The sequence below is a fragment of the Vanellus vanellus genome (assembly GCF_965231255.1).
Source record: "Vanellus vanellus genome assembly, chromosome: 3".
Lineage (NCBI taxonomy): Eukaryota > Metazoa > Chordata > Aves > Charadriiformes > Charadriidae > Vanellus > Vanellus vanellus.
In genome coordinates, this window is record NC_138907.1 from 15,071,522 (window position 1) to 15,097,570 (window position 26,049).

Sequence of the window (26,049 nt, forward strand, 5' to 3'; positions counted from 1 at the left end):
GCATAAGAGTAGGTTCAAGTTTTTAATGTTGAACGTGAAATGTGCTCTGTCAGCCCAAACTGGGGTTGTGATCAGCGGCACAGAGTCTAGTTGGAGGCCTGTAACCAGTGGTGTCCCCCAGGGGTCAATACTGGGTCCAATCTTGTTCAATATATTCATTAATGACCTGGATGAGGGGACAGAGTGTATCCTCAGCAAGTTTGCTGATGATACCAAACTGGGTGGGGTGGCTGACACCCCAGAGGGCCGTGCTGCCATCCAGCGTGACCTGGACAGGCTGGAGAACTGGGCAGCGAAGAACCTAATGAGGTTCAACAAAAGCAAGTGCAAGGTCCTGCACCTGGGGAGGAAGAATGCTAGGCACCAGTACAGGTTAGGGGCGGACCTGCTGGGAAGTAGTTCTGAGGAGAAGGATCTGGGGGTCCTGGTAGACAGTAAATTATCCATGGCCCAGCAATGTGCCCTTGTTGCCAAAAAGGCCAATGGAATCCTGGGCTGCATAGGGAAGAGTGTGGCCAGTAGGTTGAGGGAGGTCATTCTCCCCCTCTACTCTGCACTGGTGAGGCCACAACTGGAATACTGTGTCCAGTTCTGGGCTCCCCAGTTCAAGAGGGACAGGGAACTGCTGGAGAGAGTCCAGCACAGGGCAACTAAGATGACTGAGGGCTTGGAGCATCTCCCTTACGAGGAAAGGCTGAGAGAGTTGGGACTCTTTAGCCTGGAGAAGAGAAGGCTGAGGGGACACCTTATTAATGCTTACAAGTATCTAAGGGTGGGTTGAAGGAGCATTGAAGGCTCTTTTCAATGGTTCCCAGTGACAGAACGAGGGGCAATGGGCACAAGTTGGAACACAGGAAGTTCCGTTCAAATACACGGAAACACTTCTTTACGGTGAGGGTGACAGAGCACTGGCACAGGCTGCCCAGGGAGGTTGTGGAGTCCCCTTCTCTGGAGATTTTCAAGACCCGCCTGGATGCAGTCCTGAGTAATGTGCTCTAGGCAATCCTGCTTTAGCAGGGGAGTTGGACTAGATGATCTCTAGAGGTCCCTTCCAACTCTGAAAATTCCGTGATTCTGTGAAACTCTGGGAGTGAGCTGAGTTGGCGCTCAGGTAGTTGGACACCTCTTAAGGATGCCCAGATCTTGCCGCTCTAATATGAGTTTTCAAACTCTGTGCTGGGAGGTTGGATCAAACTGCCTAAGAGGATTAGGTTCTTCATGCCAGCAAAGACCTGCTATGGTCAGGGAAGAAGCTCTGTGCTACCTGCTGTAAAATCTCACGGCTCATTGCGGAGGGTTTGCACTATAGTCAGGCTTAAATCTGGTCCTGAGGTTAAGATGGAGGAAGAAGTGTGGTGATACCAAAGCCAGGAGCTCCACGTTGTGGTAACGATGATGCTCGCAGGGCTGCTGAGCAAAGCGTGGATGTGTACCCACTTAGAGAGGCTCACCCCATTTCGAGCAAAGAGGGGACAAGGCTATGACATGTGGTGGCGGTGCGCAAGGGCACAGCGTGTTGGCCACCTCCCCAGGTGCACCAGCGCTGGCCGCGCGTGAGGGCTGGCCGTGCCGTTTGAGGGCCGTGCCACCAGCTGTGCTGACTTGGGGGTCGGTATCCAGGCGTGCGTGTGGCGATGGACAGCCGCTGTTGATGGGAACAGTGTGCCCGCGCGCGCGAGAGCGTTGCTGTGCGTGTGCCCCGTACCTGCACCTGTGGCGACGAGGGTGCACCTCTGCCTGTACGTGGGTGCCGGTGATGTTCCCAGGGCGGTATACATCGAGGTGTATCTCTGCAGGTGACTCCGTGGGTGCCGGTGTGTGTGTGTGGGTTGCTCCCAGGGCTGCGTGGACGCAGGGGGGTGCATTTGGGCAGGTGTCTTCTCTGGATGCGTGCTGCGGGTGTTCTCAAGGCTGTGAGGCTGCAGCCGCGTCTCTCTGGGTGAGGGGCCCCCCCGGGCCGCCCTTTGCGGGGGGTGTCTCTGGGTGCGGGATGCTCCCGGGGGTGTCCCAGCCTGCGGGGGCCATCCCGGGGCCGCGCCGGTGCAGGGCTGTCCCTCGGGGCGCTGCCGGCTCCGCCTCGGGGCGCGGGGCTCCACGGGTGTCCGTGGGGACGGCGGGTCGCCCCGCCCGGGGGCAGCCCCTCCCCGCAGGCGGTCTCTCCCGGCGGGCGGGGGCCGTTCCGCGGTCGGGGGCGGCGCCGGTGACGGGCGCGGCGGGGGCCCCGACGGCGGCGGCGGCGGCGGGCTGTGCCCCATGGCGCTGGCGGCGGCCCGAGCGCGGGTGCTGCGGGCCCTCAGCCGCCGGTTGCCGGCGGGGGGGCTGCCGGTGGCCGCCCGGCGTTGCTGCAACGAGGCGGGAGGTCCCGCCGCGCTACCGCCCGGCGAGTACGGGGTCTGGCGGGAGCGGGCGGCCCGCGACCCCGCCGGGTTCTGGGCGGAGGTGGCTCGGGGGAGCCTGAGCTGGGACAGCCCCTTCCACACGGCCTGTGGGGACGGACCGGGCGCCGGTGCCGCCGCCCGCTGGTTCCTCGGCGGCCGCCTCAACGTCTCCGGTAAGGCGTCCGCCGGGCCCGCGCATCCCCCGACGCCCTCGGGAAGGGGGGGGGGGACACGGGGTGCCCCCACCGGTGCTGCCCGCCGGTGGTACCCGCTCCTGCACCTGGGGATGGCCGGGAGGTTTCCCACTTGGGGTAGTTTTCACCCAGCGCCCCTCGTTTTGCGGGGGGGAGGGAGTTGGGGGAAAAGACGAGGATTTTGGTGGGAGGAAAATCTGCCGGGAGTTGCGACACGCTGGGAGGCGGGGGGAAATCCAGGGTTATCCCTGGCTGAGCTTCTTGCTATGGTGCCACTTCCCTGCCGGCCGCCCGTCGGCTTCTGCGGGAAGCCAGCTGCAGCCCCGGCGCTTTCTGTGTGGGATCCATGTGGGGCGAAGGCCCTGCCGAAGGGATGGGATGCTGCATCCCTGGTGCCATGCTGGCAGGGATGCCTTGACCTCGGCTGTGCCACCCTCAGCCCCGGTGGCTGGGTGCTGCTTGGTTCTGCTGTGGGCTCCGCAGCGGCGATGAGAAGATGGAGCCAAAGGTGGTGGATGGTATGAATCGCAGTCTTTTACGGGGAAGGCTGCAGCCTCTTTTCTCTCTTAAATGAGGAGCTGGGTCTTTTCTTTCAGCTTCACCACTTACATGAAGGAAGAGAAAAATTTGCCATGACCGTACTAACTGCCTCTTGAGTTTCTTCCTGGCCATATCTTGCCTCTTCCGTGCTGTGACCCTGCTTCATCCAGTGGGATAAGCCCTGTCCAGGGTACAACTCGGTGGTGAAGTCTTTTAACAGGGGTGTATGTTTCTTACATTCATTTCCCATCCCTGGGAGAGTGCCTGAATCACGGGTTCAGTAGTGCAGGAACTGTAACATCTCTGGCCACCTTTTTTCACAGCAGAAGGGCAAATCATCCTCAGGTCTTCCATAGAACATAGGGGAGGGTCTCCTCCCAGGAGATGATTCCCAGCAGTGGACCCCAAATTGATGGAGGTGTGTGTACAGCCCTGCTTCCAGCACCCAGCAATCAGAGGGGTTTTAGCCAGACTTCTGTTTTCATTGATTCCCGTTGAAAGGAAGATCTTGGCTGACCACAGAGGCTTTCAGGGATCTGTTTCTTTCTTCTGTAGAGTGGGATCAACACCTCCTTCTGGATCCCATGTGGGTCAGGTGTCTTGAAATCCAGATATTGTTGGGTCTGATTTTAGATCGTGTCTTGGGTCTGGTTCTTCCGCAGGTACTAAATGCCACTTAGTTTTCTTTGCATAGGTAAAAAGAAATTGTAGACCGCTAAAACACAGATGCACAGGATTAAACAGTTTTTCTGGTGCTGGTTTTCTTCTTTTAAAGCACAATGAAGATGGTACTCGGCCACGGCCGAGTGGCTGATTTCCTGCTAGGAGGCTCTGGTTTTGTCCCTTGATCTCTTGATGTGAACACTGGTTACAGAAACGTGGCAACAGTTCAGGTCCCTGATCCAGAGCATCCTGTGTGCCTGTCTCCCTGCACAGCTGGACTGCAGGCAACTGATTCATCTGCTGCTTTGTGCTTAGGGAGACCTTGCGGTAGGATCTGGGGGTACTGTGAGCTTCAGCACTTTTGGGTTTATTGCACTGTAACTCCTGGCCAGGAGAATAACCCGACAAACTATTGCACTTCCAGCCGGGGCAGCGGGTTCTCAGCAGCACGTCTTACCAAAATGAATAGTTTCCAAGCATTGAGGAGGCATGAAAACCTATGGAGAAACCATTAGGGTATAGTAGTAAGGGGAAGGTCACTAAATTCTATTTTGTAAACCGAGCAAAAGGCTCTGGTAAGCCTAAGATCAGGAAGGAAATAATAGCATTTGGCCAGGGTTCACCTGCCGGTTCTTAGTGTGCAAAGAGCTAAAGCTATCACTTGGCTCAGCTGGGGCTTGCTGCAACAGGAATTCCCTCTGAAGGCTAGTACGGCTGCTCACGAGTGAGAAATGCTGCTTGGGCAACGAATGCCCGTTAATGTGATTTACTGTAGTGTGGCACAATACGTGAGGGTGTTGCTGCAATGAGCTTGGGAGGTGGGAGTCGCTAAGGGTGGCGGACCCAGCCGCAGCGGATCCAGTTACCTGTGGACAGACGGCAGAGGAAACCAGTGTGTAACCGCTTAAAGCATTCCCCATCAGAGCTTTTGTCCTCCCGTATCGATTAGAATGGCCTAAGAAATGGCTCTACGATCTCCTTTATTTTTACAGTATTGCTGCAGGAATTTACACTGAAAAGTAAAAGACTTTAAACGGCCGAGGAGCTTTTTTTCATACTTTTGAGGTTGACGGTTGTTCTTGTAATGAAATATGCTGAATTCTGAGGGATTTCTCTCTCTGCGCGCCTTTAGGGGCTCATTCCCACCCTCCATGTGGTGGTATAAATCAGCTGTTATCACAGAACAGCCGAAGCTGACGCCTGGGCTGCGGGTTACCTAAACTTCACAAATTGTGACAGCAATAGGCTGCTTTTGTTGCACTTAATTTACCTGGAAAAACAAAATCCTTCCCCATCAGCATTAACGTTTCCAGGAAATACTATCTGAAACTCGGCAATTATTTTAAGGGTTTTCTCTGAGTTATACAGCGGTGTGCCTGCCTGGTTTTTATTGAAATAAAGTAACTGCCTTTGGAAGATTATAATGAAATAAGTAAGTGTAGTTTAGGCTTGGAATTAATGCTGTACAAGATTAATTTCTAACCGTGAGGCAAGATGCTACTGGACATGCAGGCAAGTTTCTCGGGTGGATTCTCTCTAAGTTTCTTCAGGGTGGGTGCTCTGCCCAGGTCCACTTGAGCAGCTCACGTAGTTGTCAGGTTTCCTCCGCCTCAGGTTGTCGGGGGGAGAGATGCACTTTCAGAAGGTAATTTTATACCTTTAAGTTTTAGGAAGTGTAGTACACAGCTTGAGATGTGTTCATCTTTCCCCGGTGCCTGGTAACGCGTAGATGTCTACTCTGTGAGTTTACCCTAGATCCTAAAGTTTTAGCTATTTTCAGCTAACTGAGATTCAGCGCTTCTTTTATAAAAATGTTTCACATGAGCTTTAATTAGAAAATTCAAACGATGCCGTGCTAAAAATGCAAGCTGGGGAAGACGGTCTGTCAGATTCATGTAGCAAAGCGCTCTGGGGAGCGAAAACATCAAGAGTGTCTTGTCTTTGTGGTGCTGGGAGCAGGGCAGAGATTTGGGCTGGTTTAAGCTTAGCCAGTGGAGCTAAGCTGAGCTGAATCAACTGAGGCCTCTCCTGGGGATGCCACCTTTAAGGCAGTTGTACCAATTAACCATAGTATTTGCATACTACGGATACGGCAAGGGGCAGCTTTACCAGTGCTACAAATGCTATCACTCCCAGTGTTATAAATGAGTGTGTGGGTAGCCAGCTAACGAGTGATTCATCTTACGCTAGCTTGCTGTTACGTTTGACCAAGCTAAGTTGACAGAGCACCTCACGTACGGTCAGGCTTTGTTTAAACCTCTGCTTTCTTACAGTAAATTGCTTGGATCGACACGTGGAAAAGTTTCCGAACAGAGCGGCTTTGATTTGGGAGAGAGATGAGCCTGGCACCGCAGTGCATGTCACATACAGGTATGGCACCTTCTCACGATGCTTTCGGATGCCCGGCCATGAGGTGGGGCGGGGAGAAGAGCTGCTTCTCTGAAATCGGACCTCTGTGAAACTCTGCCTTCTTCCAAGGTACGCCAGCACATAGGACATGCAGCCGTGGCGCTGCGGCTAGGTTGTGGTGTCATGATGAGATAGCTCCTGAAAAACGGGGGCATGTTCCCACTGAGAAATGATATTCTTCCCTTGGGTTCTTCATGGAGAGGGTTCCCTGATCTTAGACACTTGTGTCATAAACACACTACAGGGTGGGAGGTACAGTGGATGTAAGTTAGTGACAGCTACTGGAAACTTCAGATTGAGATCTGGCATCATCTTCTGGTTATGGTGCTAATCAGGCCTGCCTGTAGGTTCCCTCTCTCTAAGTGGGGGCTTTTAGAAGAGAAAGGCTTGTTTTTTCTCCCTGGCTTATGTTCTCACCTGCCAGTTTTCTTTTTGCTCGTTAGAAGTGTTCATGGGAAAATTTCTGTGAGCAGCTTTCGATTTCAGCACAGCAGCAAATGTCTTGGTGCAGACATCTTGTGTTGATGGTCAATAGAACGATACCGAGTCCTGGCTGGCGGGGACTTGAAGCTCCCTGTGTTCCTCTTCCCCATCCTCAGTGCAGTTTGGAGCAACCTTGGGGCAGCTCCGAGTGATGCCGACTTGTAATTGCTCCTCTAGATTGTAGAGTTTGTGAGAATAGGGCAGTTTTCAAGCGTGTTTCTCTTCTCCCAGCTATGTGCCCTCATTTAGGAGACAGGCCTGTCTGGAAAAATGCCTTTTACATCATCTGTCTCTCCAGTGAGAGTTTTCCCAAACTTGTACGTTCTTCAGTGCGTGTTTTAGGGAGCCACATGTTTGATCTGCTGGATCAGAAAGCAAAGGAGACATAGGAAGTCCTGGCATCTGACTCTTTTACAAAATGTTTTCTGTAGCTTGTTGATAGTTGGGATTCCTGGAGCTCCTTGAGCCTAAATAGGTTCTGGTGGTCTGGTTCACCTCCAGGATTTATTAAAGCTCCTGAAAACATTACTAATTGGAGTGAGGAAGCTGGTCAGGAGGGAGGAGTGGGTGTACAAATAACTTTGAGAGGTTAGTGCTCCATGCAACAGAAATAAACGCTATCTGATACAAAGCTGGGGAAGAAGTGGATTGGTTTTGATCTTGGTATTGTTATTTGACAGGCTGTTTAGGCATGTTATGATATAAATGTGTTGTAACCACTTGGGTAGCTTGCCTAGATGCTTTGAGTTTTGTTTTTGCCATCATGGTGGTAGAAAAGGAGATGAAATCGAAGGTTTCTCCCAGAATTTGGTGTGGTATATGTACTTTTACCGCTCTCTTCGTACCCCAGGCATGAACCTGTGGGTAGGTCAGAGGTGGGGATTGTGCTGTGATTAACCTGAGGAGGAGAGCAGCCCATCAGATAGCACAGCCTCATTCAAGGCAACTCTGGCCTGCCCCTTAGACTGTGGTACTTGAAATGGGCCGAGTTGCTCCAGACCCTCAAACCACCTTCTCAGGATCTCTGGAGATACAAGAAGGCCTTTCTGAACAGCAACAAAACTGTATTTTTTTTCCTGGCCATGCCAAAATGTATTTGGAAGAAAGCGTATTTTCAGCCTGTGGATTTGTCATTGCTGTGGCTTGAAGACAGGTAACCCACATCTGAAAACTGAATCCCTCTTTGAGCAGCCTTACAAACGTACGGTAACTAGCAACCAGAAAGAAGAACGTCCAAGTGAAAGACAAGTTGGCAATTTTTATTATTGAACTTCTGCTTGTATTTGAGAGCCATGTTCCTGTTTCTGCCTGATACTCTTGGTGAGATGTGACTGTATTTGAGTGACACGGTTTCTCAAGAGACTTTGGTCCTACGATGTGGTAAAACAGGTCACTCGGTGCTCTGCTTATCTCATTAAGTCAGGAATAGCTTTGTTGAAAACAGGGATATTATATGGGTGTGCACGCAAGGAAAGAATCAAAAAGTTTTGCCTTTTCTGTGATCTTTGGGCTGCATTTTTAAAGGTTTTAAATGGGTTTTCCAAGGTGTGTTGGCACTGACCTCCCTTTGAGGCTGAGCTTAGTTGAAATCTTTTTGCAGTAGCGCCTTGTTTTACCTAGAAGTTTTTTGAGGGAAAGCATATCAGAAAAAGAGGTGGCCCAGAAGCTGTGATGCTGCTTGAGTAATCCTCCAAGAGCCTTCTGTAGCAGGGTGGTCTCTGCACGCCAGCCTCAGCACAGGACAGCCCCAGCGTAAAGAGGGAATAAGGGGGATGCTGGATATCAGGAGGACCCAAACTCTGGTGTCTGTGCCAGAGGAGATGTGCCCGTTTCCTGAGGATCGGGATGTGCCGTTAATGGGGCGGCAGCTTTAAAATTGTGCGCTAGGAAGGTAAAGACTTTAATTTGCCCGCTGCCTTATAGGCCAGCCTTAAGGAAAGTCCTGGAATCTCAGCTGAGAGGTGTCCAGGGCTTACGTGCAGAGAAGTACAAGGCACCAGTTTTTTTTTGCTTTATCTACTTTGCAAAGCTTGCTGCTGTGAGCTTCTTCTCCCTATAGATAAGCTCTGGGTGGCACAAGGAAAGATGTGGGTGCTCTCCCTTCTCCTCTGGGGAGCTGTCAGGGGCAAGAAAGTAGCTGAGCGCTGGCCCTGTTCCCATCGCAGCCTGCAAAGGAAGCAGTTGTCTGTCCAGGAAAAGGGCTGGAACAGGCTTCCTCCTCCCCAAGGAAGGGAAAGGCCTCGGGCAGTGGGACCTCCTCCATGCATTGGCAAGAAATGCAGCTACATTGGAAAGTGCTGTCCCAGCTTGCTCGTCCTTGGGAGGAATAAGAGCCTCCGTTTGCCTCTGCCGCCCCACTAACTGCCTGCCTGCAGCTGGCAAACAGCTGGTGGGACCCTGCTGTAAGTCAGCCTGCATCCCTGTGCACGCTCGTCTGCAAGGCGGGTTGTGTTTCTGCAGCTGAGTTCAAGTGCTCTGTGCAAGGAGAGGAGTCCAAACGTCCCCTTATTGGCAAAGATAGACACAGCCACAGGTGGAACATTTCCGTTTTGCTTGAACGCTGATCTGCTGCCCTTACGAGCTCAGTTGTGATGATCTTTTTCACTGCTGAGTTTTGTTCTGTCTCTCCAACTGCCGCAGATCACCTTTTCGGGAAAGAAAGTTTCCTGGCCCCTCTTGTGATTTCCCCCCCCCCCACCCCCCCACCCCTGGGGTTTCATTTTTATCAAGTAGAAATTCAGCTAAGTTTCAAATTATCTCCCATTTTGAATGGGAAGGCAGGAGACTTGCCTTTTTTACTGCTTTGTGACAAGAGGACATGCAACCCTCCTGGGATTTGGTGGCTGCAGTCAGCAAAGTGGGACGGATCATGCCAATCTGTTATCAAGAGATCTGGCTCTCTGGAGGCCAAACGACCATAAACTCATTGGTAGGGCAGTGGCGAGGTAGCGGTTAACCCACAGGAGTGTGTTGCTGTGAGCAGCCAGCTGAATTTATTGGCAGAAGGGTTCCAACCTGGCTGGGAGTGTTTTCTCCTGCTCTCTGGACGTTGTCAGGGTGCAGGAGCTTTGAAACCTTGCAGAGGAATTCTCCAAGGCATTGCTGAGCCTGGGTTTTAAAGGGCACTGTATTATCAAGTGCTTTATATAAGCAGGTGGAGTTGGAGGCTGGAGCTGTTGGGTTGCAGCCTCTGTAAGCTCAGCAGCAGGCAATATTGAAGACAGCAGCTAAAGTTATGCCAGACCTCCCCCTGTACGACATGGGGTTATTTATTCTCTTGGGTGTTCCCTTGTTTACGATGATCTCTACAATTTAGCCACCTGTGAGCCAGGATTTCCTTGCACTGCGAAGTCCTGTGGATATTGCCAGAGGGAGCTGTGGGAAGAAGTGGGCAGCAGTACGTGTTAGCTAACCTGTTTTTGCAAAGTGTTGAAGGCTGGGTCTCAACAGGAGGGTTTTAATTTATGAAGGAGCTCACTCCGGTGCAGAAAATGTTGCAGGCAGAGGGGATGTTCAAAATGCAAAAAGTAGGGAGAGGAAAGCAGAAGATGGGGGATTAGAAATTAAGGTCCTCGGTAGCTTTTTGTAGGGTCCTCTGTAGCTTTTCGTAGGGTCCTAGGTAGGTGGGAGAGACATGGTTGGACATCTTCATTAGCGACATCAAAGCTATGCCTTTAACAAGCCAACTGGTGGTCGTTCCTCAGGCTGAGCTGAAATGGTTGAAATTGTATTAGAGATCACAGTGAAGACTGTGGCTGGAAGCCATGTGGGTACCCACCGGACTGTGCAGTGTGGAAGGTGTTTCTCATCGGCAGCAAACTCTTTTCTTCCTTTCCAGTGTTGGCTTCTGAAGTTGAAGTTGCAAGTAAATCTTGCCCAGGCTTTCGGCTTTCCCCATCCAAGGCAGCTCCGTGACTTTTCACTTTCTTAGCTGAAAAATGTCACAAGGGGTTTTCCTTGCCTCGGGTTCAGGATGTCTGCAGGAAGGCTGGACAATTGTGCGCGGCTTAACAATTGAACTTACAGCCAAAAAGCCTCTTGTTGAGCTTTATATTTTTAAGTTATTCTCACTAAAATGGAAAAAATGATGAGTTTTCCTTTAGGTGAAAAAAGCAAACACATGTTTTTTTTCTGTTTAACAAAAAGTGAGGGAAAGAGAGGGTTAAACTGAGGCACTGTCACAGAAACTGCAGGGAGGGGTGAATAGGTTTCTGCATTATCCTTGTGGCCAGAACATTCACCCAGGAAGGAGGGATGGGTGTGAAGACCTACTGTGTCCCAGGGGACTTCAACCCACCCTCAGCGCTGTGATCTCAAGGTACAGAGGCAGGATTCAAACTCTGCTGCTCCGCAGTAGTTTGTGTACGGCAACAGCTAGGAGGTGAGATATGAGGGTGTCGGGCTGAGAGATGCCCAGATATGGGGTTTTTTTGGAGGGTTTTATGTTTCAATTAATCTGTTTGGGGCATTTGACCTGAATTTTCAAGTCGTTTCAGCCTGATCCAAACTATGGTTCCAGGCAATAAACTGGTCGCTGCAAGAAATACTCAGCCCAGCTGTAGTGCTGAGACAGCAGAGAACATGGCTGGTGCTGAACCTCCTCAACAGGCACTGTCAAAGCCCATATATGACATTGAATATATTAGGAAAATATCTAGAAATGCTTTGTAAGAGGCTGCTTCCCAGAGAAGGTCTTGATTGTATTTTTTTTAAATGTAAAAAGAACTGCCTTCCTTTGTTTAGAAAGCTGCAGGCTGTCTTGCTGTGGTGAAAGATAGCATCAGACTTCTTGGGGAAAATGTTTCTGCCAGGCATCCCTAAAATGCGTCAGAGAAATGCCATGTGTCGGTGATGGGTTTTACCGGAGTCGTTGTTCTAGACATTGAGCGATGGGCTTTGGAAACACATGCACCACTATATCTGGGAGAAATATGGTCTGGCAGTTTCTGAACAGAGATGTTGTAAAGATAGGGAGAGAAGTGTTGAGTCTGTTAGATTAAACAGAAGTAGTGGCCTGAGCAGTGATCTGCTGGCTCTGCGGAGGGTCTTGCGCTTGGAAGCGATGCTGTGATAACTGAGGAGATGCCTGCATAAAGGGTGATGAGTCTCTAGCAGAGAACGGTGTTAATGCTCAGTGTCTTGTTTATGGGCAAAAAGGAAGCACACCTTCTATAGAGAGAGCCAAGAGTTTATTCTTAGTATAATTGAGCCCTTAACATTCCAATCTTATTAGTCAAGATGTAATTCTTACAGAAAAAGAAAGAAAGAGGTCCTGTTGGTTACCACTTTTGTCCAGCAGCAGGTCCACATTTCTTTTACTTGTCATTCACAGCGTGGGGCCACCAGTGCCAGCCTGGGCTCCATCACTTGTCATCCCCCGCCTGTTCTCCTTCACACCATGTCCTGTGCCTCCACTTCTCTAGGCCTCTTGTCATACCAAGCCTGTATTTTTTTATACTACCTCATTATGCTCGGGTTGTAAACCTGTGACGGTAGCATAAAAAGATAAAGCAGCATAAAAAAAAAAGATTAGCCATAGTTACCTGGTCAATTAGAAGAATTGCTGTTGCAGCTAGACCAGCTGAAACAAATCTTCAAGTAGGTCAAGAAGAGCTCAGACAGAGCGAGCATCGCAGGCCGCGTTCCCGAGACCTTGCAAACTCACTGCGAAGCCTGTGACATGTTGCTTGCCGCGGCCGTACCACGTTACAGGGCTGCAGGGAGACAACAGGAGCAGACTGCTCTGTCCCTGAAAGGTTTTCCAGCAGGTCGTGACGTGAAACAGCTACGTGAAGGGCTTGCTCCAAAGCTGATGGAAAGCGGCGGGCAGTGGGTCAGGAGAGCAAACCCCAGAGCGGCTCTGTGACAGAGCAGTTGTTATGAATGTGGAGTCGGGGGGGATTTATGTGCAACCCAGCCTCTCCCTGCTCACGATACACGCTGGCACGGGGGGAGAGCCAGCTCTCTCCACAGAGCTCTTGTGCATGGCGTTTAAAGACTGTCAGTGTGTCACCTGTGCTGTGAGCTGGTGTGTCACTGGGGCAAGATGGCACTTCCCTCTGATTTTGGAGGTGCAGGGTTGGGATGGGTAACTTCATGGGAAATCCACGTTCAGCAGCTATCTACCCTCACACCTGCGGTACAACGAACGGGTCGGACCTGTCTGCGTTTTCAGTTGGAAGATAACGTTTTCTGAAAGCGAGTCCAGAATCTCCTCCGTGTGTCATGATTTTTTCACCTTCCCTGCCCACATTCATTAATGGGCTTACCACCTCCCCTGGCTTGCTTTGTTTTAAAAGCACATACCATAGATACTGTCCTTTCTCCTGTGCAAACGGCCTCACCTCCTGGGTCCAGCAGGTTGCTGCTTCCCCATTTCTCAGCTCCACCCTCATACTTTACCCGCTGGAGCGGCGTCTTGCTGCCCGATTTGTTCTTTCATTTAACCTCAGCTCTTAACGAGCTGCTTTTGCAGACTGTTGCGCCATGAACTGACTTTGCAGTTTCCGGGCTGCCCCTCTCTGGAGGGACTGGGCGCTTCCGCACGTCGCAGCACGTTTCCTTCTCCTGCAGCAGCTCTGCTGAGGATCCTCCTGTTGTCTGCCCGGCTTATAGGCAGAGAGCTGGGTGTCCCAGGACCCTCTGCGTGCCCTGCGGCTGTGTCCGTCTCCGCTGGTTGCCTTGCCTGGCTCTGCTGAGCGTAGTACCCGCCTCCGTGCCGTCTGCTTGGGCGGCTGCATGGAAATCCTTTGGAGTGCAGGGAGGCGGCATCTCCGTGAGCATCACCTGGGGTTTTTGCCTTTTTCTGTCTCCTTGTGGTTTGCAGAAGCAGTGCATGTCTGCTCTGAGCTTCTGGCCTCTCTCTGCCCTTCACTGGCAATGGCTGAGCCGTTCCAGAGCAGATGTTTTCCCTCCAAGCCTCTGCTTCCTCTACCTTTCCTCTGTACCCCATGTGTCAGTGCAGGCAGAAGCTAAGTGAAGATGCCGTCTTTTGCACTGTCTCCTCGGCTTCAGGGTGACAGCATCTAGCTCTGTTCAGCATCTGATGTATGGTTTCAGTAGATGTGCCTTGCTACCAACACACCTCCAGGGTGCGGACAGGAGGCAGATCCACTGGCGTTGGATGGCATAGCCTCTATGCCATGGGGCAGTGATGAGCTTGAGGCCAGAAATGCTTTTGGCTCTTCTAACCGTGCGTGATGGAGGGGCCGCGACGCCACGCTTGGCAGCAGTGGCAGGTGAGGAAGGTAAAGGCCATGGTTTCCTCCTGCTCAGTTTGCTTGGATCTGTACCACCCAGTTCTGCAGTGCAGCGACCCTGCAGAGTGCTCGTTCCACCCTGAGACGTGCCTAGGTTAAGTACTGGAAATGTGTAATCTGCTGGTGTGTACTAATTGCCTGCCTGTTAGATAGCAAAACGTGCGCGAAGGAGCAAGGCAGTCAAGGGGAGGACTCCTGACACAGCGTTCCTGCTAACTCCCTTTCTTGAACTGGAGGGGAAGCCCGAGTTGCTGCTACAGGAGCCAGAAAACACACCTGATGCTCAGGGATTTGTGGGTTTCTTTGTTGGAGTTCTTGGCTTCACCTTCTCTTTGCATTTGTGTCCGTTCCCCCCTGTGCTGCACCCCCAAGGGACCTCCAAGGCCTTCCTATCTCGCCTTTGCAGAGCACAAAGTAGAAAGCTGAAGGTAAAGACTTGGCCCTTCTTGTTTATCGGCTTGCTCACACACTCTCATTAAGCAAATGTTAAACTGGGGTTAATCGTAAAAAAACCCCAATGAGAGCTTCTGCCATCAGGGTCACCGAGTCCTGAAGAAGCAAGGGAACCACGGAGCTGCTCAGAAAGGATGCCCTTGGCAGCCAGAGCTCTTCTGGCACTTCTGTTCCGGAGAAAGAGACTGCAGCTCTGAAAGCACTTGGGTATTGCACATCGCAGATAAGTGTTTTTTATTTTGCTTTTTTGCAACTGCCTGTCTGAGGCTTGTTTCACTTCCTGTGCTCTGCAGTTAAGCAGCTCAGTTTGGTTTTGGCTCTAATATTTATCCACATTGAGATTTTTCTCTAGTGCAGCATAGGATGAATTCTGGACCAGAGAATGTGCCCTTTTAGGCCAAGGCACACAAACAAACGTTGGGTGGGAATTTATTATTGCACAGAGTCGCTCAGTTTATGAACTTAGTAAAAGTAAGCAAAATCATACTTCTAACAGATTGCGTGCTTATGTCGATAGCAGGAACGTGCATGGTCATAAAGTGCTTGGGAAAAGGTATTGAATGTTGTGCTTCAGAGTTTAGGCTGATCCGTAGCTGTAAGGGATTAGGAGGAAATTCATTCCAGGATAAAGCCACTCTGTATCTGCTTTTTGCAGGGTTGTGGTCTCTGTGGTGGCAGCTGTTGCCAGCTACTGCCAGGGAGTAGGCACTGAGCTCATCTGGCCATCTCTCTGAGGTCCTCTTCTTCAGGAGTGGTCTATTCACTTGATGCTACAGGAATAGTCTTCAAATAAATAACACAAAATGCTGTGGCTGGGGTTCGAGGCTCATTTTCTTGTCTTCCAAAAGATGGCAGGGAAGTGGTGTCCCTCCAGCCATCCTTGTATCTGCCTTCGTACTTTCTCTATGGCTGTGTCGCTTCGCTGCCCTCATGGTGCAGGTGGAGTTTTATCCTAAAAAAGTAAGATGCCAAGTTATTCTCAGCCCATGGTTTTGTTATGACATTTCCAAAGTGCAGCACTTGGGCTTTGCCTGTTTCCAACTTGCGTTGGTTTAAAAAAAGAAACTAAACAATTTTTGATGGACCAGAAACAACATTTCATTTTATTTGCAGCTTAGCCACTGGCTGAAAACAGCTTTTGCTTATTTGTATGTTTTTCACAGCTATGGCCAGTTCTGGGAAATAAGGATACATTGGTAGGTTCATGCTTTACAGCTTATTATGGAATGCAGATCCCCGAAATTCATTTGTTTGTTAACAGTTTTTGGAGTCCCTGGTGACATAGCTTACAGACCCCTAAGGATTCACATGTGACAGATTGAAGATGAGTGTGCTAGGGAGTAGAAGATCTCTCTCTCTGCTGGGTCTCAGTACTCAGCAAGTTCCTGAACCCAGAGGACAATTTTTATTCCTGGCGGACTCTGGGAGTCTTCTCCTCTGAGCTGATGATTGGCACCAGCAAGGGATGCTCTGCTGTCCCGTGTGATGGTCACCTCCTTCCTTGGCATGAGACCACTCCTCACCTGCCACAGTTATCTGTCGTCTTCTCAAAGCCCTTCCACTGCAGACATGCAGAGCTCTTCGGTTCATGACAGCATCTTAGTCCCAGGCATGCCTGTAATCGTGTTATCCCCCGTGCAGGCATCAGAATAAGTGTACGTGCAAGTCCTTGCCCACGAAACTGCTTTTTTTTGTTCCTTAGGGGAACATTTCTGCTATTAAGTCAGAACGTTGCAGCGGCAGGCCCTGTGAAAAGACCTTTTGTTCCTGTTCTCGGTGTTCCCAAGTTTCTCTATGCAAGAGTGGCTGCAGTTTTACTTGGAGCAGTATCTCTGTTCTGCGAGGCCATTGCGCTCTGTGGCATGGCAGGGTGAAGTGACAGTGAAGGAATTCAGGCTGCGGGTCATCCGCCTTTGATGAGAGTCTTGTAAAATCTGCCACTCTCACAAGTGTCTCGGGACTTCTCCTTTTCTTCGTTATGCATGCAAATGTGTTGTTTACCCTTGCAATTTAAAGAGAAGCGAGTAGTTGTGAAGCACTTCCAGCAGTTCCCCAACATAAACAGTGCTGGGAGTCTTTGGACAACGGCTTCCATTTCATCTTGTCTTTATCCCATTCATGTTCCGAGTAGCTTCTGTCTGAGCCTTGTAGATAAAAAAAGGCATCAAGGATGGCTAAAATGGACACTGACCTGTAGAAGCAGCAGGACAGCCGCTGGGTTGCTGTCTGCTCGACCCACGCCAGAGCCCGGCAGCTCCGGGCAGCGCCTGCGGCTCTCACTCGCTCGTCCTTCTGCAGCAAGCGTGGCTCTCCATCCCCCTTTTCTTCTCTCCCCAATGGCAGGAGCATTCTGGATCTCACCACACCCCAGGCCACCCTTCATTAAGATGCAAAAGCTGGCGTGCCCTATACTGCTGAGACAACAAGGTCCACAGGGTGATCGTGATGCCTCGCTCGGTCCTAGTTCATCCTTTCTTTTGCTCCCCCACGAAAAACAGGCCGTGCTGTCGCATGACAATGTTGTTTCTGTGCCGCAGGGAACTTCTGGATCTGACTTGCCGTCTTGCCAACACCCTGAAGAAATATGGGATACAGAAAGGGGACAAGGTGGCCATCTATATGTCTGTGTCTCCCTTGTCTGTGGCAGCCATGCTGGCTTGCGCCAGGATTGGGGCCGTTCACACTGTGGTCTTCGCTGGATTCAGCGCGGAATCCTTAGCTGGGAGGATCATGGACTGTAAGTAGATGCAGACTGGGGAACAAACCCATCTTGGACAGTGCTCCAAGACATATCCCAATTCTGTGTTTCCTTGGCAGAAAGAGAAAAGGTTCATTCTCGGCTGGCAGGATAATTCACTCTCCTTTGCAATGTACTGTGAAGAGCATTTTCCTTAGTGGCAGATGCAGTATCCTCTGGCCTTAAAATACTTTATAAATTGCTTAACATTCAGTCTGCGCTGGGTTACTGCCAGACAACAGTGAAGCTGGAGGGAAAACCAGAGCTTAGGCATGGGGCCTGATTTGTTCTTTCGCAGTATAATCGCAGCGTTTCTTTGATACTCCTGCACAGTGCTAATTCTGCAGTTTCGATTGTGATACTGTGATTTATGTATAGCACTGGAGGTATTGGCAGCCTGCCCCCACTCTGTTAGCGGTTGTACCAACAGACGGAGACGTTCTTAGCCCAAAACCCTTGTAGTGTAGTGTGCTTAGGTAAAAAGTAATGCTAAAAATACCAACAGAAGAACAAAATAGCAAGTGGTTCATGTCCTAGCAGTCATATCAGTTTCTTTATGGCTCGTGCGAGGGAATAAGTCTCACAGCAATTTTCATGCTTTTATTTTTTTTCTGTTTTAGTAGAGTTAATCTACAGAGAGCAAGTACATGTTTTAGTTACCTCTCACTTTTCGCCACTTGTTTGGAAGCGATGGGCTAAAGAGCCATTTCTCTGCAGCCACAGCTCTGTAGTTAACGTAGTGTGGTACAGTCTGAAGTGCTCTGCCAGGCTGTGGCTCTGCTGTGGCTGCCAGGAGGTTTCTCCTCAAGGTACGAGTGACTTTCAGAAGGCTGCAGGTACCTCAGAGCAGGGTAACACCTCCGAGAGGCTGCTGAGTTTGGTGCCGTTCACTTCAGTTTGCAACAGACAGTTATACACAGTCCTGGAGAGAGGATGTGAAAGGGTAAAGAAGGTGCTTGTTCACTAAGGTCGTAGGAAGTCTTGCACTGGTTTCAATATGTGAGCTGTTAGTCTGGAGCAGCAGTATTCACTATAACACAGGTAACTGGGAAGAAACTGTTCTGCATGTTGGCTTTGCTGGGCAGGGATTGAGGCATTTAAATTGCAGTGAGTGGTGCATGGGCTAGACATTGGGAAAGACTTTCTCATGTTCATGGTAGGCATTGGAGTGGACTGGTGGGAAGTAGTAGAATAGCTACCACTGGAGTGTTTTAGGAAGACTGGACTGACAGCTGTCAGAAATGGTTCAGCTGGAGCAGACCCTGCCTTGGGGTTGAGGAGATGGACTAGATAATGTATGGAGGTTGCTGCTACTCCCAATCTCTGTGGGTCTCAGGTTTTAAAGTATTTTTGTCTGTGATGCCAACCGTTTTTGATTGATAATTCTGTGTATTTGTCACACATGTTGTACCATACATCATCCCCAAAAGTAATGAAAGCAGGGTGCGCATACTAGCCTGAAAAACAGGCTGGTATGTCTGCTAATTTTTTTTCTTTTTAGCTGGATGCAAAGCAGTTATCACCTACAACCAGGGAGTCAGGGGAGGCCGAATCATAGAGCTCAAGACAACTGTGGATGAAGCTGTGAAGAACTGTCCAAGCATCGAACACGTCTTTGTGGCTCAGAGGACAGATAACAAAGTCCAGATGGGTGACCGTGATGTACCCCTTGAGGAGGTGTGTTGGTGTTGTTAAACCTTGCCTATTTCCCCTGATGTTTCTTGAAGTATGTGATGTTTACTGTGCTTTTACTGTGCTGGGGGAGAGAAATATGCTGCACTAGTAAATGTAGGGCTCAGCTAATAGAGACCTCTCTGAGAGACCCGATGCAGAACATACATGCGAGAGTCTTGCTGAAAGTATAGATCACGCACACTCTGATATTTGGCTTTGGTCTTTGATCTGCTGCGGGCTACACTGGGAATCGGCAGCCAAGGAAGATCAGGCGGTCCCCGTACTTTCCTCGCATATGTGAGCCGAGCCAGAAGGCTATGAAGCAGCCGCTGCACTGCAGCTTGGCCCTCTAATGTAGCCGCACCAGACCTGCCAGCAGTGACTGGCTTTCACACTGCTTCTGGAGCAGGTTTTCAGTCTGTGCTGCTCTTCCCGTGCTGCCACGGTACCCTAGTGGGCTAATGGGTAACGGCTGTGTTGCAGCGAGTGCATCTGTATGTCCCTGCAGTCATCTCACTCTGCAGACACCCACTGGCACTCTGGATAACTCCTTATAGGTCTGAGTGTTGGCTAGATCGGCTTTCTCTCCATCTGTGCCTTTTGGACCTGACTTCTGCAGATTAAAAGGAGATGCCCCTTATGGCAGCTGGATCTTCATCCTCAAATGGATTGCCTGTACTTAGTGTCTTCTGGGATTGTGAGTTGAAGTAGCTCCATCTGTCTAATTCACCTCAGCATGGGCAGGGGGTACGCTGCTCCATTTTAGTAGTCTTGAAAACAGTGCTGAGATTTAAGGAATGAATGTTTCCTGAGACCCAGAGTGCACTGGCGCCATTGCTGCTGTTGTTACACGGTGTTCAGACACTCTGTTCTGGTTTGTCATATGCACTCTTAGACTGGACACTGTTGAAAGGCAGTGCAGAAATAATCAAGTTCCTGGAGAGACTTATGGACAGTGTCATGGTTACCCCATGATGGGAGGACAGTGATGGCTTGGGAATATATAGAACCTCTGCTTCCAGGGGAGGAAAACAGCAGTCATTTTAATGTGTTTAGCTGGTACACACGGGACTGCAGCCTAATGCAGAAGTAGTTTTATCAGTTTGCTGGCAGCAGTAAACAGAAAGTACTCGTCACAATAATGCCTGGAAATCACCCGTCTGCAGGCAAGATCATTCCTCAGGAGTCCCTGTGCTGGTCACATGAGATAGGAGCAACTACCTCGCTAAGTTAAACAGAGAAGGTGGGTTTTATACGGAAATTGTCTTACTCCTTCTTACTCCACAAAGCACATTCTGATGATTTTCCTTAGTCTGCAAACAGCCTGAGGCGCTTTGGTGATGCAAGAGCTGAGCTCAGCCCATTGTCAGTTGTAGGGTCTGAAACAACAAGAACAAAACCATTAATGCTGTTAACTCTGTCATTACTGATCTTTACAGCAGTTGTGCAGTCCAGCTCGTGTACAATGGCTTACTGCAAAATTTAAGCTCATGTTGTAATGGAGCATATTAACTCTTTAGTTTCAAAAACTGGCAAGTCAGCCTGAACTGACAGTGCGGGAATGTCACAGTAAACACCTGAGATGGGCAGGAGTGCTGTATTACATCTGACCCTATCAACTCTTCATATTTTACTAAGTTTTGTTTGTCAGATACTTATAAAACAATTGGACCTGCAGTTGGTAGTGTTCACTTGTAAATATAGCATGTTTACATTACAGTGTATACTTGTAAAAAGGCGGTACCTAGAAATCTCTGCAAAGAGCCACCTAATAACCCATGCAGGAATCATTATTCATCTAGGACAGTACAGAGCTTGAGAGATGTGAGCCAGCTGTGCTTTTTTTACAGCCATATGTTGAGCATCTGGAACACGCAGTGATCACTGAGTGTAATTAAGTTTGTACACGCATAAAAAAGGGTTCAACCTCTTCCTGAAAAATCTACAGTCTGGGCAGACAAGCCCTCTGCTGCTACAAGGTGCAGTGACCACAAGCATCTCTTTCAAAGCACGTTATTTTCCCTTCCTCTGCTGGACTCGGCACACAAGCTGGGGCAAAAAGTTTGCTCTGACCTAGTAGTACATTGCATCCTTCCCTCCCACGGTTCGGACCGTAGGGGTGAGGAGAGGATCTCGCCCACCTGGGCAAACAATGGAGTATGAGGAGAGTGAGAGGTGGGAGAGTAAAGCACTCTCCTTCTCATGAGTAGAAGCAATTAGAATTTGAGGATCAAATGGGCAGGGCAGTCATCCACTGCTGGGGCCAGGGAAGAGAGATGAATGCATAGTTTAAGTGTAGCACAGCAGTTTTAAAAGGAAAAGGAGGGTCCTAACCCGTGTCCAGTCAGCCTTGCTGCTGCTGTCAAGTGTGGATCATGTTTGCAGTCACATTTTGGTTTTCTACTAGCAGCTTGCAAAGGCTTGAAATGCAAGCTATGACCTACCATTTTTTTCCTGAAATGTTGTTTTATCTGGCAATTCCCCTTGACTTCTGTGCCTAGCAGAGAGGCTAAGTGTTATGCGTCCACACAAACCTTTCCCCTACGTGAGCACATAAAGCCGATGATACATCCATGGATGCTTCTGAGAGGGCAACAGCAATGGTGGTTCTGGTCTCTGGACACTGCGGACATGCTTATAGGTGGAGTGTTGGTTGGCTCCATATAGCCAACCAGTCTTTCTGTCATTACCACGTTTTGTTTTTTTTTTTCCTTAGGAAATGGCCAAGGCAGCTTCTGTATGTGCTCCAGAAAGCATGGACAGCGAAGATATGCTTTTCATGCTGTATACCTCGGGCAGCACTGGGAAACCCAAAGGAATCGTTCACACCCAGGCTGGATACCTGCTGTACGCTGCTGTCACGCACAAGGTAACTCAGCTGCTTCCTCTGGAAAAGGTTCACTTACGTTCCGACAGTACTAACGAGAGGGAGTTGGATTGGGGGGGGTTACTGTATTTTGTGTTCGCTGCCCAATTTGCTTACTGGGCATAAACAAACTGAAAAATGTCTGAGAACGTGTAATTAATCTTCAGGATTTGTTCCTGGGGAATACAATACTATGCAAACCAGAGCCTAGAGTTATGAAAGGAAGGAAACTGCGGTGCTGCTACTTTTGCATTTAAAATGTGCTAGTGTTGCAGGCCAAAATTTGCAGACATTAAAGTGATGCAGCAGAGCTGATTCTGGTAAGTATCTTACTGGCATTGGTAATGTGAATATTACCATAGTATTTTGCAGTGGGATGCTGGCCTTTTTTATTTCAGAGAGGGTCTGGACTCTTAAAACAACTTCTTTGCATAGCGCTTGTTTGAAGATCAAAAATTACATTCATGCTCTGTGCTTGCACCTTTGCGCTGCTTTTCCGTGTGATCTAGGCTAAATGTAATAACCCCCCTTCATGAAAAAAAAAGTCAAGGCACTGCTTCTTGAAGCTTCTGGTCTCAGCTGTGCATATGAAAAGGTAACAGTGAAATGTGGAGAGGTCTGCAGTGACAGATCTCAATCTGACTTTAGTGGTATCACCCTGTTTGTAATCACGCACAATTCAGGCAGAGGTTTTCTTTCTTTAGGCTGACAGGGTTGAATTTTTAGATTTGAATATGTGAGTGTCAGACTTCTCTGCATGAAGGGTAGTTGTTATGTCAGCTTTTCTAAGTGACAGCGTAATCACCAAGGCATCTCTCTCTTTCTTAGTCCAGAAGGTAGATCCTGCACCCTGGTGCAGACATGCAGGGAGGGACTGTGTGCAGCTGTGGTCTCTTTAGTGGTACTTCAGAGCCTGACAGGGAAAGGCACTTGCAAAGGTAAGGTGAGAATTAACTCTCCCAGGTAGAGGGATCAGCTGACCTGTGTGGCCTCTGTGGTCTTCGCATACTCATGTGTGACACTCTCGTCACATACTCATGGGGTTTTCTTTTAGTTCTGATCCGCTTTCTTTCACTTAAAACATAAAACCTACTCTGTCTTATGAATCAGGACCTCTTCACCATGTGGTAGAGAAGTTAGATTTACAGTGGGAAGCATTTTCCATAACCAAGACAAGATAATGAGTTCTCCAAGATATTTATCTTGAATTTGATGAGCAGAGAGAGGGGAGCATCTGGAAAGCGATACAGTGATAGAGAAGCTGAGCAGCTAAGAACGTTTTTCAGAAAATGTTTCATGGGCATGTGTTAGATTCTCCAGCTTTCTCATGGAAACCTGTTGGTATTGGTGAGGGGTCTGAGCCTCTGAGGCGTACAGCCTCCCTGTAATTCAGGGTCAGCTCTCCCACATGGACTGCCTGGGGTAGGCAACGTCAGGTATCGAGGGCTCTGAGCTTTGGTTGTAGTATTGTTGCTCCAATCTGAGCAGCTCCTGGTACAGCCATGCTCCCTGTATGTTTGCAGAAGCAGTCGGGAGCCTGGAAGCCCTGGTACTGGTCCCTCTGACTTGCTTCCTCACCTTGGGATGGCCTTTGTACTGCTGTGTCCCACGTGCCTGGCTCTGCTCGCCTGGTGCGCTCTCTTGCTCCCACTTGGATGTCCGGTCCTGCACCTTACCTTTGAGCTCTGAGCCTGCCAACAGAAAGTCAGCTGGCCTTACATTTATCTTTGCAGTATGTATTTGACTACCAGCAAGGCGATGTTTTTGGCTGTGTGGCTGACATTGGTTGGATCACGGGACATAGCTATGTTGTGTATGGACCACTCTGCAATGGAGCCACCTCTGTCCTGTTTGAAAGCACTCCGGTGTACCCTGACCCAGGTGAGGAAGAGGTGGGCAAAGATTTGGCTAGACGTGGCAGTGTGACAAAGGAGATTTAGAAACCTGTTTGGTGTGATCTGCCTGCTCAGGGGAGGTAAGCTCCGTTTCTTTGGAACATGTGTCTACAACATTCAGGAACATCTGTGCATCCAGGGTGAAAAAATAAAAGTTGCCATTGGTTTTGCTCTATATTCACAGTAGCCACAGCTTTAACTGTGGCTGTTAACCTTCCTGCTGAGCATTTGCAGCGTTATGTCAGTGCTAGACAGATAAAAAGCCTGTTTGTGATCTTGCAGGTCGTTACTGGGAAGTGGTACAAAGGTTGAAAATTAATCAGTTTTATGGAGCACCTACGGCTATACGCCTGCTGCTGAATTATGGAGAAGAGTGGGTGAAGAAATATGACAGATCTTCCTTGAAGACCTTGGGGTCAGGTAAGGGGCGTGAAATCTTCTTCTGAAAAAGACAGGGGGTTCTAGCTGGTGAAATTAAGGTACTAGAGGAGCTTGGCTGACCAGATGGGATGAGGTTAAAAACAGATGATAAAGCAGGCTTCCCGTCTGGCTTATAAGATATTTTCCCAGCAGAAGGAGAAACAAACTGAGGTTGGGGCCATTGAGCCTTAGTGTGATTGCCTGTTTATTTTGAAGGATCACATTCTTTGCTAAAAAGATTTATCCCATGGTAAATTACGTCACTTTGAATTTTACTGGCCTAGGTGACCTAAGCAGCATTTTACTGCATTATTTAGGATTCTAGAGGTACTTTATGCATGACCTGCATTGATTAGTTACTTTCAGTGATATTTATTGCTTGCCTTTTAGTCTTTTTGGAAAAAGTCTGTCCTCGGTTCCATGAGCACATTGCAGTCTTTTGCTCATCCTGGCACATACGCTGTAAGCTTTCTGCTTAACGATTGTGCATCCGGTGTGCTGTGCCCCAAAAGGGAGAACGAACTGCCTGCTAACCCCTGAGTCTCAGGCTGCTTCCTTTCTTGTTTCGGTCTAGTGGGAGAGCCCATCAACCATGAAGCTTGGCAGTGGTTCTACCACGTGGTGGGAGAAGGGCGCTGCACCCTCGTGGACACGTGGTGGCAGACAGGTAAAAGGCGTCCTCGGGGAGCGTGGGGGGCCCCGACCCGTTGACGGGTTGCTGGTGGGTAGAGGAGGATTGATACATTTCAATGGGATCCAACGAGTCTTTCAAAAAAACCCCACTTCCTGGCATTTTGATCAGCTTTTGAAAGTCACTGGGGAGTTGCAGCACATAATAAGAATGTGCCAGTATATAAAACCAATAGCAATGTTGGGTTGTTGTTTTTTTTTTTCTTTTCCCCTCTAAATGTTCTTTTGATATTTTGAATGCTGGAAAATCTCAATTGGTTCTAGAAACAGGAGGCAGAGATTGAATTTCTGGGCAAAGCTGGGAGTAGGCAGCTTGAATTGGAAACCTCATTTTCAATTACTTATCCAGCTGTACTGACCTTGATATGGTCTTATCATGAAAAGGCATTTATAGCACCGTATAGCCACAATCTGTACTTAGGTGTGCTTTGTTTCCCTTCCTGGGAACAGTCAGAGGAGGATGGAAAGCTAAGCTGTGTATTCAAAGGGACCTAATGCAGGATTGGAAAGGAGTGAGCGGAGGCTTGCTGGCTCTGCATCAGGTGGGTAAGGGACAGTGGCTGTCACCCAGCAGGGCTGCCTGGGAGCAGCTTCTCCCAGAAGTAGTATGCTGTAGTTTCTTTGGCCCTGCACCTTCGGAACCTCAAAAAGGAGTGCACTTCTGTTTTGGCAACATGCTTGGCCCAGCTCTGTGCATCAGTTAAGACTTGTTTTCCGTTTGCAACCTGCTGGATGTAGATGTTTAAAGATAAAGTTGTCACTCTGGTCATCAAATGATGAAGACTGGCTCTTATAGATCCCTGTCCAGTTGGAGCAGAAATGGTCCCTGCTTCCTGCCCTCCCTGGCCAGCAGCTGAGAGAGGCCACAGCACTTCCTTCCAGCTGGGGCTGTGCGGCCTCGTGGGGTCCTGCACTTGAAGGAGTCCTGCAGCTCCTTCCTCAGCACCTGGTCCTCTCCTCTAGGCACCAACATTCAGGAGTTGCTGAAGGTGGCTTGCAATATGTCTTTTCCAAGTCGTGAACCACCAGTTTGCCATGGAGCCGTGGACTTAAAGGATGCAGCACAGCTGCTGGCATTCGACATCTGCTGAAAAAAAACCACCGTACTCTTAAATTTCTAGCTGCCATTGGGCAGAATATTAATTCCCTTTCCAGTCAAGCTGCTCCTGTTTTCATCCTTATTCCTGCTAGCAGGCTCTCTCCTCAGGATCCTTGTGGCCCATCTCAACAGAATGAATTAGCTTCTGGCACACAACCAAGTTCCATTTAATACAGACCAGACTTGCAGACTCTTTTTATTTTCAGATTTGAAATAAAACAACCTCAGAATTCAGAGCAGAGTTAACAACTGTCTATTTCAATTACTGATCTCTTAAACCATCTGAGTT

The 26,049-nt window shown here is 49.3% G+C and overlaps 1 protein-coding gene across 1 annotated transcript in view; it reads left to right on the forward strand.

Moving 5' to 3' along the window:
- Positions 1-2,253: 2,253 nt before the first annotated feature.
- ACSS1 (acyl-CoA synthetase short chain family member 1) overlaps positions 2,254-26,049 on the forward strand; it is a gene marked incomplete at its 5' end in the record, with an annotated part of 33,183 nt that continues 9,387 nt past the window's right edge. The window contains 8 exons of the mRNA XM_082481877.1: positions 2,254-2,551; positions 6,049-6,145; positions 16,917-17,116; positions 18,618-18,793; positions 21,507-21,659; positions 23,390-23,537; positions 23,834-23,971; positions 24,546-24,638. Of these exons, the coding sequence (XP_082338003.1) occupies positions 2,254-2,551; positions 6,049-6,145; positions 16,917-17,116; positions 18,618-18,793; positions 21,507-21,659; positions 23,390-23,537; positions 23,834-23,971; positions 24,546-24,638 (1,303 nt within the window). The remainder of the gene's footprint in view (positions 2,552-6,048; positions 6,146-16,916; positions 17,117-18,617; positions 18,794-21,506; positions 21,660-23,389; positions 23,538-23,833; positions 23,972-24,545; positions 24,639-26,049) is intronic.